The 17,618-nt window shown below is 39.5% G+C and overlaps 1 protein-coding gene across 1 annotated transcript in view; it reads left to right on the top strand.

The window, feature by feature from the left end:
* Positions 1-6: 6 nt before the first annotated feature.
* Positions 7-17,618, top strand: part of OLA1 (Obg like ATPase 1) — a 170,053-nt gene continuing 152,441 nt past the window's right edge. The window contains exons 1-2 of the mRNA XM_040229373.1: positions 7-89; positions 1,691-1,791. Of these exons, the coding sequence (XP_040085307.1) occupies positions 1,691-1,791 (101 nt within the window). The 5' untranslated portion in view covers positions 7-89. The remainder of the gene's footprint in view (positions 90-1,690; positions 1,792-17,618) is intronic.

Genomic DNA, 17,618 nt, shown 5'->3' with positions numbered 1-17,618 from the left:
CTCTCCTCCTTCCTCCCCGCCTCCCGTTGCCGGTAGGACCCGTCTCCCGCTGCCGCTGGGACCCCGTGTCATCGCGCGCCCCGAGCACGGTGAGGTCCTCAGGGAGCCTGCGGGCGCGCCCCCAGCCGCGTCTTCGACCCTCCGACCCGTCGCTCTGAGGCCGGCGTCGGGCCAGGGCCGAGTGGCCGGCACGGGGCGAGGGCAGCCGGCGGCGTGGAGCGTGTGGATGAATGAGGCGTTGTTGGACTAGGCCGCGCCTCGCGAGAGCGGCCCACGCCTCACCCGGCACGTTCTGGGGAAAGCCTCCTACCGAGGCGGGGATGGCCAGTGGCCCCATCCAGAGGGGGAGGGTCTTTGGAGGGGCTCCGCTTTGGCTGGGCGGCCGGCCACCCCTCGGTAGGAGGCCAGGGACTGCAGTCTCCTCCATGTAACTGTGCTTCGGAGATCTGGGGTTTGGCTGGCAACTGGTGGGAGTTAAGGTCCTAGAAGGGATATTCCTCGGCCTCCGGGGTCAAGGATCAGAGGCTGGACTATCACTTTATGTGCCGGGCCTCAGCGTGGCCCGCGGAGGTTCAGCTGGAGCCAGAAGATAGGGACAGTTTTAGTTCCCAGCTTATAAAACGTGAGGTTAGCAGTCCTCTTTAAGTTCAGTTTGCAGTACTGAAGTGGGGTCAGTTCCGCGCGGAGAAACTTGGAGCAAGATTGTCAGGGCCCCAGAAAGTTTCGACCTTTAAACAAAAAGGGTTAGAGATCCATTTAGGACTAGGAATAATCAAAGGGTAGATTCCGTTCATTGCTTATGAGGTCTGAGGATTCGTACCTACAGTGCCAAAGGTGGAAGAAACTTGTTGGAAAGACCTTGATGTTGGCGAGTGTTCTTTCACGTGAAACGTGGTGTTTCTGTGCGAAATGGGAAAGAATAGGTTCCAGATTAAGGGGGAATGGTTTAGTGGGAGGTGACTCAGTTGCTAGTGGTTCTAGAATGGATTTTCGTTGACCCTCTTATCTGTGCTCCTGCTTCCAAATGCTTTCATTCATGTAACCACACCTCAGGTTAAGAAAGTGTTTTGTGAACAGTCTGAATGATTGGCAGCTTAAGTTTTATTTTTTATTTCTGGTGCCACATATTTTTATTTTACTTACATATTTTAAATTTAGTTTTGACTGTGCTGGGTCTTCCTTGCTGTTCTGGATTTTCTCTAGTTGTGGAGTACTTGCTTCTCATTGCGGTGGCTTCTCTCCTTGCAGAGCAGGGGCTCTAGGCAGCAGCTGGGACACGTGGGCTCAGTAGTTGCGATTCTTGGGCTCTAGAGCTCAGGCTCAATATTTGTGGCTCACAGACTTAGTTGGGCCTCACCATGTGGGATCTTCTCAGATCAGGGATCGAACCTGTGTCTCCTGCATTGGCAGGTGAAGCCACCAGGGAATCCCTGGTGCCACATATATTTAGATCAGCTTTTCTAATACTTCTCAGAGGTGACTGCTTTGACAACTATCATAATCAAATCTGTTAACAACTTTTCTGTTTATATTGTTGTTGAAAAATAAAGTGTGTTAGTTTTGAATTAATATATACAGTACATTTTATTCTTTATTATTCAATAATATATTTTGTATGATGAAATGTGTTTTTGGTCAATGGGGATAGTAAAATGTTTTGTTCACATGTATGTTTGTTTTGACATTTCAGATGCCCCCCAAAAAGGGAGGTGATGGAATTAAACCACCCCCAATCATTGGAAGATTTGGAACCTCCTTGAAAATTGGTATTGTTGGATTACCAAATGTTGGGTAGGTGAATATTGGCCTTTTCACATTTTCCTTTTGTAAATATTTTGGTCCTGTGGTACAAAGGGGAACTCTGGAGGTAATTGAAATTTAAATTGAAGAGGTCAGGAAACTGGAATATTACTATGTTGCAAAGCAAGGTTTTCATTTAGATGTATCTTATTTTTGGTTTTCTACACAGATACTGTATTGAAACTTGAGTTAGCTTACATTGTTTGTTTTGCTGAACTCAGAGGAAGAATCTGTGGGAATTGAAACATCTAGTTGAGCCAGAATAGCACTGGTTTGCCTCAAACCTTATTGGGAGACACAGTTATGAATTTATAAGGAATTAGAGTAGTTTATGGCAACCTACTCCAGTACTCTTGCCTGGAAAATCCCATGGGTGGAGGAGCCTGGTAGGCTGCAGTCCATGGGGTCGCTAAGAGTCGGACACAACTGAAGCGACCTAACAGCAGCAGCAGCAGCAGCAGCAGAGTAGTTTAGATTTTCTCGCTGGCTGGCTATGTAGGATACCTAGGCTGGTTACCAAAGGCCATACAGTAGGATACTTTAGGAAATAGTTTTAAAAACCCACATTATAAATTTGATTAGATTCTTGGGGAGATCAGGGATAAGATGACTGAATTTTTACTTGAAAAGAAGGTGATGAATTTGAACTTAATATTGAAAATCGTACGATAAAAGGGTATCTGTTATAAAGTGGTTAAATCTGAAAGTTGTGGGAATAAAAGTTTGAGTTTTGTGGTGTTTAAAATTAAAGTGAATCATTTATTGTGAGTGAGACAGTAATTAGGAAATATTTGTGGGTTTTTTTTGTATAAATTAAAAGACGCTTACTCCTTGGAAGAAAAGTTATGACCAACCTAGATAGCATATTGAAAAGCAGAGACATTACTTTGCCAACAAAGGTCCGTCTAGTCAAGGCTATGGTTTTTCCAGTAGTCATGTATGGATGTGAGAGTTGGACTGTGAAGAAGGCTGAGCGCCAAAGAATTGATGCTTTTGAACTGTGGTGTTGGAGAAGACTCTTGAGAGTCCCTTGGACTGCAAGGAGATCCAACCAGTCCATTCTGAAGGAGATCAACCCTGGGATTTCTTTGGAAGGAATGATGCTAAAGCTGAAACTCCAGTACTTTGGCCACCTCATGCGAAAAGTTGATTCATTGAAAAAGACTCTGATGCTGGGAGGGATTGGGGGCAGGAGGAGAAGGGGACGACAGAGGATGAGATGGCTGCATGGCATCACGGACTCAATGCATGTGAGTCTGAGTGAACTCCGGGAGATGGTGATGGACAGGGAGGCCTGGCGTGCTGTGATTCATGGGGTCGCAAAGAGTCGGACACGACTGAGCGACTGAACTGAACTGATGCACATGCAACTTGGATGTTCAAAGTCTATTTTTTCATTATTTGCCCTTCTATTTTAATACCTTTTTACTAACCTTAAAATACAAAAATGTCTCAGAAATGATTAGGGTGTACTAAGGAGTAAATCCAATATGGATTTGTTAAGGTGATAGAAGATGTTTTGGAATGTGTTAGGCTTAAGATTGGCAGGTAGGACAACCGTGTTCTTTGATGTGTTCCTTGGAGCCCCTGTCATAGAGATTGCCTAGTGAATGTAGCATCGTGTGACCAAGTGAGGCAGTTTTGAAATTCTTGTAATGTAAAACATGACAAGTGTGGCTGTCCTAATTTCAACTGGAGCTGGAGAGGTTTGCATTTTGAGGGAGTTTCCTGCTGTGATATAGGCTGCTTGCAAAGTAAGACTAAATAGAGAGTGGGAATATAAGCAAAACAAATAATTAAGCAAAGTACTGTAGGGGTGCTGTCAATAAATTTGAAAGCAAGATATGATCATTATGTATGTTGTGAGCTTTATTACATTAGTAAGCAAGACATAGTTTTTAGATACTAACATACTTCTCTTATTCTAGAATCATTGCAGTCAGTGCAGCTTGATTTTAGTGGAAACACTTTAAACTTTTCCCTTTTATTTTGGCTGCATTGCGTGGCATGTGGGATCTTAGTTTGGTGACCAGGGATTAAACCCATACCCCGTGAAGTGGAAGCGCATAGAGTCTTAACCAACTGGACTGCCAGGGAAGTCCTAAAATGGTCCATCTTAAAAAGTATTTCCTAAATGAGTTTTTTAGCATGGAGCATAATGTCAATATATATGAAATTAACCTAAAATATTTTATTAAATGTGTTATTTATGCTTTTAAAGACTCCTCCAGTTTTATTGACGTATACTTCATAAACAATAAATTCACCCATTTTAATAATGCACAGTTTGATGAGTTTTGGCAATTGTGTTTGGCTATGAACACTCCTTTTTATAGAATGATCTTACATTGCCTAACTGTATCAGTTAGGGTTCTTTGTAAACAGCACAAATTCTTGTTGTTTTAACCAAGAAAAAGACACTGGAAGAAAAGCATTGAAGAGGAAGCGGAATGGCCAAGCCTCAGTAAGGACAGGAGCTTGGATAGCCTGGCGGAGGTGGGTCCGCATGGAGCCCAGCCCTATGAACCTCTGAGTATGGACCAGAGGCAGGCACCTCCACATGCTTCTCATCACCTGCTACCTCTCCAGAGGAATGCCGGTTCCTGTGTAGGGAAATCTGAGCCTGTCTTCCTCTGGATAGGCTCACAAGAAATGGATTGGGGAGAGGGGACAGTTAAAAAGGACCGTTAGTACAGAAACCGATGGAGGAGGGCATGGCAACCCACTCCGGTATTCTTGCCTGGAGAAGCCCCATGGATAGAGCAGCCTCGTGGGCTACATTCCATGGGGTTGCAAAGAGTCGGACATGACTGAGCGCCTAAGCACAGTGCAGAAACCATCTGAAGAATCTCTTGGTTTTTAGAGAACTGGATGAATAAAAAGGTTTGCTTTTTAGAAACCATAAGGCTGATTACCTAAAAATATAGAGGTAATATTTATAGGTAACAATAGCTGATACTTATTTGAACACTGATTTGCTATATGCCTATCATTGGGCACATATATATTATCTAATTTAATCAATGTTTGCTGTCCCCGCCCTCTTCCCGTTATACTTTAAATTCCATGAAGGCAAGGATAGCCTTGTTCTTGTTCATTGTTACTATTTCTAGCACTTAGACTGGTGTTCGGAGAAGGAAATGGCAACCCACTCTGGTACTCTTGCCTGGAAAATCCCACGGGTGGAGGAGCCTGGTGGGCAGCAGTCCATGGGGTCGCACAGAGTCAGACACCACTGAGCGACTTCACTTTCACTTTTCACTTTCATGCATTGGAGAAGGCAATGGCAACCCACTCCAGTGTTCTTGCCTGGAGAATCCCAGGGATGGGAGCCTGGTGGGCTGCCGTCTATGAGGTCGCAGAGAGTCGGACATGAAACGATTTAGCGGCAACAGCAGCATCAGACTGGTGTTAGGAACTTAGTGACAGTGAAAAAGAAAGTGTAAGTTAGTCACACAGTTGTGTCTGACTCTCTGCAACCCCATGGGCTGTAGCCCGCCAGACTCCTCTGTCTATGGAGTTCTCCAGGCAAGAGTCTGGAGTGGATTGCCTTTTCCTTCTCCAGAGGTTCTTCCCGACCCAGGGATGGAACCTGGGTCTCCTGCATTGCAGGCAGATACTTTACTAACTCAGCTACTCGGGAAGCCCAGGAACTTAGTAGGCACTCAGTAATTGTTTGTGAATGGGGTAGTTTTCCTGCCCTTGATGCCATGTGTAGGTTTAGTGATAAGGGGACATGTTTTGATGGCCACTTTAGTGAAATGAAATAGAAAGAATACTAAAACAGAAATATGGAAATTTAATTTCCAGGTTTGTTCTGCTTTTTCTTACCTGAATGACCCTTTATAAATTAGCTCTTCTTGGGCAAGTATATCATTGCAGGTATAAGGCTTGGAGGATGTTCGGGGACACTACTGATACTTTTTTTTAAAGGTTTTTTGCTTGCTTGCTTGTTTGTTTTGTTTTTAGGCTCACAGCAGCTTTGAGGGAAGGACACAGAGATTTCCCATATACCTCCTGTCCATATACATGCATGTCCATCCCCTCTTATCAACATCCCACACCAGAGTGGCACATTTGTTACCATTGATGAACCTCATTGACACATCACCCAATGTCCATAACTTACTGTAGGGTACACTCTTGGTACTTTACCTCCTGTGGATTTAGACAAATGTATAAAGACCTTTGTCCACCATTATAGTATCGCACAGAGTTGTTTCACTACCCTGAAAATCCTCTGTGCTCTGCCTATTTATGAACCCTGCTCAACCACTAATCTTTTCGCTGTTTCCATACTTTGGACCTTTTAGAATGAAATTGGAATCGAGCAGTATGTAGCCTTTTCAGATTGGCTTCTTTTACTTAGTAATATATATTTGTTTCTTCTGTGTCTTTTCCTGGCTTAAATAGCTCATTTCTTTTTAACTTCTTTTCATTGTCTGGATGTACCATAGTTTTTTTTTTATCCATTCACTGACTTAAGGACATCTTGGTCACTTACAAATTTTGGCAGTTATGAATAAAAGTACTTGTTATAAATATCCACCTGTAGGTTTTGTGTGGACATTAATTTTCAACTCATTTGAACCAAGGAATATGATTGCTGGATTGTATGGCAGGAGTATGTTTTTAGTTTTATAAGAAGCTTCTGAAGTGGCTGTATCATTTTATATTTTCACCAGCAATGAGTGAGAGTTCCTTTTGCTTCATATCCTTGTCAGCATTTGGTGCTGTCCGTGTTCTGGATTTTGGCCATTCTAATAGGTGTAGTGGTATTCCGTTATTGTTTTAATTTGCGTTTCCTTGATGATATTGTGAAGTATCTTTTCTTACACTTATTTGCCATCTGAATATCGTCTATGGTGAGATGTATGTCAAGGTCTTGGCCCATTTTTTAATTAGTATGTTTTCTTATTGCTGAGTTTTAAGAGTTCTTTGTATATTTTGGATAACTGCTTTATCAAATATGTGTTTTGCAAGTATTTTCTTCCAGTTTGTGGCTTGTCTTCTCATTCTCTTTATGTTGCATTTGCAGAGCAGAAATTTTTCATTTTAAATAAGTTTACCTTTTTATTGGGCTTCCCAGGTGGTGCAGTGGTAAAGAATCTGCCTGCCAGTGAAGGAGACATGTGTTCAACCCCTGGGTTGGGACAATCCCTTGGAGAAGGAAATGGCAACCCACTCCAACATTCTTGCCCAGGAAATCCCATGGATAAAGGATCCTGGCAAGCTATAGTCCATGGGGTTGCAAACCTTACTATTTCTTTCTTGGGTCATGCCTCTGGTATTGTACTGAAAAGTCATTGCCATACCCTAAGTCATCTGAGTTTTTCCATATCTTCTAGGAGTTTTGGGCTTCCCTTGTGGCTCAGCTGGTAAATAATCCACCTGCAATGCAGGAGACCTGGTTTCGACCCCTGGGTTGGGAAGATATCCTGGAGAAGGGAAAGGCTACCCACTCCAGTGTTCTGGCCTGGAGAATTCCATGGATTATAGAGTCCATGGGATCACAAAGAACTGGAAGCCACTGAGCAACTTCACTTCACTTCCTCTAGGAGTTTTTCAGTTTTGCATTTGCATTTAGGTATGTGATCCATTTGAGTTAGTTTGTGTGACTGGTGTACTGTCGGCATCTAGATCCTTCTCTTTGGCATATGGATGGCCAGTTGTTCCAGCGTGTTTGTTGAAAAGACTGTCCTTGCTCCATTATATTGTCTTTGCTTGAGAAACTACAGTTTGATATTCCGTCATGGGACAGCTCTTCTTGATGCTGTCACTGCATGAGATGTGGTTAGTTTCAGTTGCAGGTGTCAGAAAACCCCACCAAAACTATGGCCTAAACAGAAATTTCTTTTTTATGTAAAAATAAATTTAGCAGTCATGGGTTGGTGTATTGATTTCGCTTTATGAGTCTTAGAAACCCCAGCTCCTTGCACTTTGTGCCTTGGCAGTCCTAAGGGAGTGGCCTTTCGTTCTCATCATCCAAAGTGTTGTGAATTCCAGACAGCTGGTTATCCAGAAGGTCAAAGGGCCAAATGACTTGCCCTGCAGTCTCTTGTGGACTTTTTTTCTTGTAAGCTGCCACACCGTACATTCCTTTGTCCAGATTTAGTCATAAGAACTTTTCAGGGAAGGCTAGGAAATTTTGCTGGACAGATGATCAGTTAAAAAATCTGTTACTGTGAAAGGAAGAGAGAATGAAAATTGGGGGACCACTGTACACTCTGTTCCAGCACGCACAGCTGCCTTAGGGGACTATTTGTCTTGCTTAGTTGATACTTCTGGGAATGTCCTTTGGTTGTTCCTACGACTTGCTGTTTTCCAATTCGCCAGAGACCAACTACAGATTCTTTCAAAGCTATGTACTGTTGTTGAGGAGAACACTGTAGGGAATGTTTAAAAAAAAAAAAATTGCAGAATAATTATGTTCAGTGTTTTAGTAATCTAGTTTTATGTAACAAACCGTTCCAAAAGCTTGTAGTTTAATAAGACAATGACTGTTATTTCTCCTGGTTCTGTAGCTTAGTTGGGAGAGTTTGCTACTGGTCTCACTTCAGATCCTATATATGCCTGCGTTGAGCTGGTGGCCAGTCAGGATTGGAGGGTTCAAGTGGCCATACCGACAGGGCTGGGGCCTTATCAGGCTTGGGTGGAAGCCTGGGTCATTTCTGCCTTCCTTTACTTGGTTTCTGTCTCTCCAGGTTATCTCCAAACTTTTTTATAGCATGGTGGCTAGCTCCCAAGAGAGAGAAGATGTGTTGGTGCTACAACATGCTTCCACCTATTTCTTTTAGTTAAAACAAGTCATGACACCAGCCCAGAGACAAGGAGGGAAGGGAAATAGACCAGTTTCTTGGTGGGAGGAGTGGCAAAGAATGTGTGGCCATCTTTAATCTGCTGCATTCTATTATTTCTCCAGTATAGTTTTGTATGACACCCATTTGTTTCCTGGAGAGGTCTTTCTGGCTGATTCTTTGCTTCTTGTTCTTACTGAAGAAGCTCCATTCCTTTTTTAAAAAATATGTATTTTGTTTTTTGTTCATCTGTTGGCTGCTCTGGGTCTTCGTTGCCGTGCATGGGCTTTCCCTCGTTGCAGCCAGCTGGGGCCACGTTAGCTGCAGTGCGTGGCTTCTCTTTGCAGTGGTTGCTCTTGTTGCCGAGCATGCGCTCTAAGGCTTGTGGCCTTCAGTATTGCAGCAAGTGGGTTCAGTAGTTGTGGCACACGGGCTTATTAGTTGCCCCAAGGCATGTGGGATCTTCTCAGACCAGGGATTGAACCAGTGTCCCCTGCATTGCAACGCAGATTCTTAACCACAGGACCACAAGGGAAGCCTGAGGCTCTATTCTTGATTGCTTCAAGAAGCTCACTGGCGGAAGATTATTCTCTTAGTGTTCAATTTATAACTCACTCTTTAGCATATGTTTATTTTTCATGCTGGCCAGATTTTTTTTCCAGTATTTTATTATTAAAAATTTAGTATACAGAAAAGCCACTAACTTCATACAGAGTAGTGTTTTATTATATATACATTATATATAAGAAATAACCAATTATGTGTATTCTATCCTTGGAATAGATTATATTTTTCTTTTATAGTTAAAAATTCTTAACAGTATCTTCCACTTATGACTTAATTGTTTTTGCAGATTGCTTGCATGAACTAGTTTGAAACTGATTTGGAAATGAAGGTACAGGGAAATCACAAATTGTGTACTTTAACTTTTTTTTTTAGGTCATTTAAGGCCTTTTAAAAATGTTTGGTTTTGACAAAGACTATAGCAAAATGCAGCAGTGATCTGAAAGCTGGTGCTCATGTTTTGTCTAACTTCTCTGCCCTATTTGGCCCTATTTGTAACTCTCCACCTGTCTTAACTCTTCTGCAGTCTTTTGTGGTTGCTACACTTCTCTGTTTGCGCTCTTAATAATAGATTCCTGCCTTGGCTGTCTTCTCTCTCATCCTTTCTCCCTGGTTAGTCTCACGCTCTCCTGATTTTAATCATCTGTTGGGCTCTCTTTTCTATAGTCCTGCTGTTATATTCCCTATCTTGTGTCGTAATACTGCTTTCTGCCCGGATACTTGAGATATTTATCTTTGCATCCTTTCTCCTCAGCTTTATTTTTCTGTAGACCTGGTACCCAAGTCTCTCTCTGATCTGTTTTTTTCGCATCTTCATTGCCACTGAATTATTCCAGAGGCTTCTTAAGTGGGCTTTTTGTCAGAGCATTATCTATAGTGAATCTTTTTGTTTTGTTTTGCCCAAGTGATTTTTTTGTTTTTGTTTTTTACATTGAGGTATAACATATACAATAAAAGGTGAAAACTTTAAATGTACATATCAGATTTTTATGTTTTAATTCACGCATGTACCCAGTACCCACATCAAGATCTAGAAGAAATCCAGTGCCACAGAAGACTTGCCTGTGCCCCTTCTCAGTCAGTACTGTCTTTCCTAGGATAACCACATTCCAGCTTATATCACCACATTGGTTAGTTTGCCTGATAGAGATGGAATCACACATTATGCACTCTGACAATTTTTATAAGCCGACGTTATGCCTGAGAGAATATACAGGATATTTACCCAGGTTGCTGTGACAGGTACTTGGGTTGTTTCCAGTTTTTGCCTATTATGGATTAAGGTGATTTGAACTTTCATGTACATATCTTTTGGTGCGTAGATCTAAGAACTCATTTCTGTTGGGTGAATGGAGGCACTTACCCACTTACCCTGCCTCTTCTCCAAACTTCCCACCCCTACTAGTTAAATAGCTTTAAGTAGATAACTGCCACGTAGTTTTCCAAATTATTTATCATTATTCTAACTTATAGTGCTGGTATTGTAGAATTTCTAATTGTTCTGCATGCTCACTGGCACTTGGTATTATCATTCTTTTTCATTTTGGTCATACTTCAGGTATAGTATGTCAGGATTGTTTTGCATCTCTCTGATAGCTAGTGATTTTGAGCATCTTTCAAAATGTTTATTGGTCATCTGTGAAGGATTTTTTTTCTTTTTTTTTTTTGTAATGATTAGGTGTTGTTTATTCTGGATATGGATTCCTTGTTGGATATGTATTAGAACTACCTCTTCCCAGTCTGTGTGACTCTGCTTAAGGTTAAATAAAAACTGTTTTTTCAAGAAGTTTCACAATTTAAAAATTTTATGCTTGCAAAACTAGTTTTAAAAAAATTCCTATATGAGGTCTGTTTACATTCTCCAACTGTTAATACAGTATGATTATAAAAATTAGGAAATTGATTTACCAATTTTCTTACTAATATTCATTTTTGGGTAGGATCTAGTCCAGGGTTACCTATATGTTGCATTTAACAGTTGCTGTGTCCTTAGTTTCCTTTAATCTGAAACAGTTTATCACTTTGTTTCTTTATATCCTTGACACTTTCCGGGAGTGGTGGCCATTTACTTTAGGCCCTTAAACCTTGAGGTTTCTCTAATATTTCCTGTGGTAAAATTCATAGTTTTGGATGCAGAATTGACATATGCTTCTAAGTAAATTACATCAGGAAGCATATAATGTTGGTTTGTCCTAATACTAGTGATGTTAATTAACTTTGATCAGTTATCTAAGGAGATGTCTGATAGGTTTGTTCACTGAAAGGTTTTCTGTATTTCTCATTATAATTAATAAACATATGTTGTAGGAAGATACTTTGAAATTACGTAAATATTGTGTTTCTCATACTTTTGCCTCCCAATTATGGCATGTATTAGTGATCCTTGTTTGAAATAGTTATTATTGTGGTGTTTACCAAATGGTGATTTTAAAATGTCTACTGTTCCTTCTATGTTTATGTTTACCGAAGGAACAATGGAAATTCTGTTGTATAGGATTCTGTTGTAAAGAGGAGCCCCCTCTTCTCATGTCACTTATGGTTTGCTTGCATCAGGACCTGTTTCTGCTTTGTTGGTTGTAACGGGTTACTGTTGTATGTTGCGTCACTCACACTGCCCGTAGGTGGCCATCAGGAGCCTTGCCGTTCACAAGCACACCTTTTGATGTGTCCTCTATTTTTTCAGTATTTTCTGCTTTCTGGCTCCACTTTGCATTCTAGGCTTATTTGTACTTTCTCTGCTCCAGCTTTGGAATAAACAAATTTATGTGTGACATATGTTGTCATTGCTCTAGAGTGTATACTTAAGAGTGGAATTTCTAGGTTGTATGTGACTGTGTATTTAACTATTTGAGGAACTGCCAAACTATTTTCCAAAGCAAGCATGTAATTCTGTATTCCTGTCAGCAATGTACGTAGGGTCTACTTTCTTCACATTCTCACCAGTGCTTGTTATTACCTTTATTAAGCACTTTTAAAATTAAGGTATAGTTGATTTATAATATTATCTTAATTTGAGGTGTGTAACCTAGTGATTCAAAACTTTTGTCGATTACACTTCATTTATAGTTACTATAAAAGACTGGCTCTCTCCCCTGTGCTGAATACTGTACCCTTGTGGCTTATTTTATGCAGAGTAGTTTGCATATACCTGACTCCCCTGCCCTTGTCTTGCTGTTACCCCCTTCCCTTTCCCCACTGATAACCACTGTTTTGTTCTCTATATCTTCATTTCGGTTTCATTTCGCTTCAGATATTTACACAGTTGTTCTGAGAGTTTTCATATTTTTTGCATTCCTCATCATCTTCATCTGCGAGTTTGTTTCTTTTTTGTTACATTTACTGGTTTGTTTTGTTTTTTAAACTCCATATATACATGATAACATACATATATGACATGATAACATAAAAGATAAAAGTATTTATCTTTTCTCTGCCTGACTTATTTCACTAAGCATAATACTCTCCAGGGCCATCTGTATTGTTGTAAATGGCAAAAACTTTCTTTTTACCTTTCTCTTTGTCTCTCTCTTCCTTCCCTCCCTCCCTTTCCTTTTTATGGCTGAGTAATATTCCTGTGTGTGTGTGTGTGTGTGTGTGTGTGAGAGAGAGAGAGAGAGAGACATCATCTTTATCCCTTTATCTGTTGGTGGACACAGTGTGCTTCCATATCTTGGCTATTGTAAATAATGGTGCTTTGAACATTGAGGTGCATGTATCTTTTTGAATTAGTGTTTTCATTTTCTTTGGGTATGTACCCAAGGAGTGGAATTGCTGGATCATATGGTAGTTATGGTTTTTTTTTTTTTTTAATACTTTATTTATTTATTTGGCTGTGTCAGGTCCTAGCTGCGGCATGTGGGATTTTCATTGTGTCATTTGAGATCTTTCGTTGTGGTGCATAGACTCTCTGGCTGTGGTGCGCTGGCTTCTGAGTGCACAGGCTCAATAGTTGCAGCACGGGGACTTAGTTACTTTGTGGCATGTGGGATCTTACTTCCCCAACCAGGGATCAAACCCAGGTCCCCTGCTTTACAAGGCAGATTCTTAACCATTGGACCACCAGGAAAGTCCCTAGTTAGTTTTTTTGAGGAACCTCCATACTGTTGGTGGGGAGTTACACCTCCCCACCAACAGTGTACAAGGGTTCTTTTTTCTTCATATCTTAGTTTCAGCATTTGTTATTTGTGGTATCATTGATTGTTACCATCTTTTTGATTATAGCCAAAGCATGAAGTGGTATCTCATTGCGGTTTTGAATTGCATTTCCTTGATTCCTGTTAATGTTGAGCATCTTTTCATGTGCTTATTATGCCTTCAGTTTGGAAAGATTTTTGTTGGCAATTCTAGGAACAGTTTTTCTTTCAGCACATTGAAGGTATATTCCATTGTCTTCAGCTTTATAATGAGAAGTCTATTGTCATTATTTTCATGGTTTTTCTGTACATAATGTGTTTTGTCCTGCTATAATTTTGTTTAAAATTTTCTTTTTATAAACTAGTTTTCAGAAATTTGATTTTCATATGCATTGTTATGGTTTTTCTTATGCCTCTTTTGCTTGGGATATGTTGAGATTTTTAGGTTTGCGAGTTTATGATTTTCATTAACTTTGTAAAATATTTGGCCAGTATTTCTTCAAATGCTTTTCCCTCCCCTTCTCCCTGTTTCCTTTCTTCTCCTTCTGTGATTCTTATTATATGTGAGTTAATCCTCTCATTAGTATTTTACTGAAGCTGTGGTCATTTTTTTGTCCAATTTTTCCCCTCTATGCTTCATTTGATGGTTTCTGTTGCTCTGTCTTCATGTTCACTGATCTTTTCTGCAGTATCTATTATGTAGTTAGTATCATTTCAATTTCATTTTTTTAGATATTATATTTTTTATACCATAGTCCTGCCTGGGTAGTTTTTAATTTAATTCCTCATTGTCTTCATATTTACCTTTATATCCTTCAGAAATTTTTTAAAATATCTATAACATTTACCTTAATTAAGGTCCTCGTCTGCTAATACCATCATCTCTATCATTACTGGGTTTGTTTATGTTTGTTGACTTTTATCCTGATTTTGATGTTTTATTTTCTTGCTTCTTTGCATTCCTCTTACTTTTTATTGGATTCCAGATGCTGGATTTTCTGTTGCTTGCTGAAAGTTATAGTAGCCCTTTAATGAGTGTTGGACTTTGTTCTCACATTTAGTTTTTGATTTTTTTGAGACTTTTTATTAAATTTTCTTAAGATAGGTTCATAATTTTTTTTGCTGTGGTGCTACTTTAGCTCTTATACTAAGATGTGGCTTTGAGGACTGTACCCAAGCTCCCTTACATTATTATATCTCTGTCTGTTCTAGCTGGTAGGGATGTGAACTATTCTAAGCTCTGTGTGAACCTGAGAATTGCTCACTGTGCTGCTCTTGGGTATTTTTTCTCCTGGCCTGTGGACACTGACCTTACTCAGGTACAATGTTACTCAGCCTTATTCTTGCAGATACCTTCTGCTGATCTCCAGAGCGCGCTCTCTGTGCAGCAGCTTCCTTTCTAGTACACTGTTCTATAAATTCTAGCTGCTTTGGCCTTCTCAAAGCTCTCATCTCAGTCTCTTTAACTTGGCACGACTGCCAAGTTCCTTTGGTTCCCCCTTCCTGTGCTGTGGCTTTGAAACCACCTCTGGGCAGTAAGCTAGGGCAGTTTCAGAGCTTAGTTCATTTGCTGTTCTTGCAGGGAACACAGTCCTGTGCAGTATATTGTCCACTGTTTGAAAACTGTTATTTCATATGTTTTGTCTGATTTCCTAGTTGATTGTGGCAGGAGAGCAGTTCTGTAAATAGAAGGGGAAGCAAATTTCCCTACTTTAAATGAACTTAACTCTTATTATTTCTGTCAGTATTCTAGGGTACCTGCTTGTCTATGGAAATTTGAGACTGGGAATTATTTGCTTTCTTTTTTAATATGTTTAGAATAATCTTTTGGACAACAGATCTGCTCTCCTACTCACTTTTTCCTGTTATCAACAGTAATTGTATGCCTTAAAAGTACTTCCTAATCTACTTTCTTTTAAGTCTTTTAATTTTCATAGGTTCTTTTTCAGAATTCTGGTCATTGTTGCTGTATCTTCATATAATTCAGATAGATTTTTTTCTTATTTATTTACTATTAACTATAGACTTTATTTGGATTTCACCAGTTTTCCCACTAATGTCCTTTTTCTTTTCCAGTATGGATCTTTTAAAGGTCACAAAAATTTTCATTTACTTTTGAAAAGTGCCAATCAGGTATTTTGTATAATGACCCTCAATTCCTTTTTAATGTTTTCTCGTGCTATGATCTTTTTCTTTGTTCATTTCTCTGTCAGTAGACATTAGGGTTCCTTCCACCTTTTCGTTATTGTGAATAATGCTGCAGTGAACAGGAGTCTGTAAATATCCTGCTTATAATTATTCTGGATAAATACCCTGAAGTGAAGTTGTTGGGTCACATGGTAATTTAATTTTTTAATTTTTTTGAGGACTCTGCATACTGGTGTGCATAGCAGTTGCGCCATTTTACGTTCTACCAGGATTGTACCAGTTTCTCTGTATCTTGGCCAACACTTACTGTTTTCTTTTTTATTTATTTTTGGCTGCACTGGGGCTTCGTTGGTACTCGTGGGCCTTCTCCAGTTGCAGCGAGCTGAGGCTGCTCTTTAGTTGCTGTGCGTGGGCTACTCATTGTGGTAGCTTCTCTTGTGGTATATATAGAAGGGGCGCTAGGGTGCCTGGGCATCAGTGGTTGTGGCACATGGCCTCAGCTGCCCCATGGCATGTGGAATCTTCCACCAGAGGTCAAGCTTGTGTCCCCTGCATTGACAGGTGGATTCCTAACCAGTGGACTGCCGGGGAAGTCTTATTTTCTGTTTTTTTTTTTTTTTATAGTGACCATTCAGCTGGGTGTGACGTGATGCCTCATTGTGGTTTTGATTTGCATTTTCCTGATGATAGGTGATGTTGAGCATCTTTTCACATGTTTCTTGGCCATTTGTTTATCTTCTTTTGGAGAAATGTCTGTTGAGGTCCTTTGCTTTGATATAGTCTCATTTTTTTCCCCCTAATTTTGCTTTCGTTGCCTGTCCTTTTGGTGTCATATCTCAGAAATCATTGCCAAATGCAATGTCACAAAGCTCTTTCTGTACATTTCCTTCTGTAAGTTTCATAGTTTTAGGCTTTAGGTCTATAATCCATTTTGAGTTAATTTTTGTATATAAGGGTCTTCATCCTTTGCATATGGCTGTCCAGTTTCCTCAGCATCATTTGTTGAAGAGACTGTCTTTTCCCTGTTCTTGATACCCTTGTTTAAAGATTATTTGACTGTATATGGAAGGCTGTGTATCTGGGCTCTCTATTCTATTCCACTAGTGTATGTGTCTGTCTTTATGCAAGCTCCACACTATTTGGATTACTGTAGTTTTATATTTTGATATCAGGAATCATGCTATGGACTTTTGGGAAGAACGCTATGGAGGTAAAGTGCTTTTCTCATTGTGTTATATTGAGGGCCTGTGTAATAGCAGCATGATTTATTACTGGTGATATTTTACTAACCATGTATACACACATTGGTATTTATTTCTGTCATTTTTATTTCTATATCTAATAGGTAGATACTTTTTAACAGTTTAGTTATGTCTTTTATAACTTAATATAAATTATATTTATATAATATATATTTATATACTTAATATAAATTAATTAATATAAATCTTAATATAAATTAAAAACATTTCAAAAAAAATTCTATGTTTTCCATGCTTTTGGATGTGTATTTTGTAAATAGTTAATTCAGAATAATGGCGGAGTTTACATTGGTGTCCTAACTTCCCTATACATAATATAATTTTGCATAAGATTTTAGATTAAACATATTCAGTCAGATTTACCTATTACAGTAAAATACATAGTTTCAGATATAAAATAGATTTTAAATGGAGGTAGCATACATTAAGTCTAGCTACTCTTATGAAAAAAGAAATAATATTTCCTTTCATTGCTGAAGTAATATTTATGTAAACCTCTTCTTGCATTAGAGAGAGATCCCTACAATTTTGAATCTTTCCTATACCTTCAAGCTTCAATAATAACCTTAAGGAATCTGAATGTGTGTGTGTATGCGTGTGTGTGTGTGTAAAATCCTTATTTCACCAAAAAATCTTACAGGCTTTACCACTGTAATTTAAGCCAAAACTTTAAAATTCTTTGCTTTTGCAAGGCTTTTCTTTAGGAGATTTGAATTGATCAAAATGTCTTAGCTTGCCACCAAAGCCTATACTAATAATCCTTAGAAGTTTTCTTTTTCTTTTTTTGTACTTTCAAAGCTATTGGAAAATATAGATGACTTGGGCTTTGTGAAATTTAAAATCCTGGCCAAGAGGAGGTGATCTGTGAAAATGGAGCTGTCTTCCAAGTTTAGTTGATGCATGTAAGAATTCTT

This window comes from Oryx dammah, unplaced genomic scaffold, assembly GCF_014754425.2.
Source record: "Oryx dammah isolate SB20612 unplaced genomic scaffold, SCBI_Odam_1.1 HiC_scaffold_27, whole genome shotgun sequence".
In the NCBI taxonomy this organism is placed as follows: Eukaryota; Metazoa; Chordata; class Mammalia; order Artiodactyla; family Bovidae; genus Oryx; species Oryx dammah.
The sequence above is the reverse complement of the archived record's forward strand: the minus strand, read 5'-3'. Positions and strand labels throughout refer to the sequence as shown.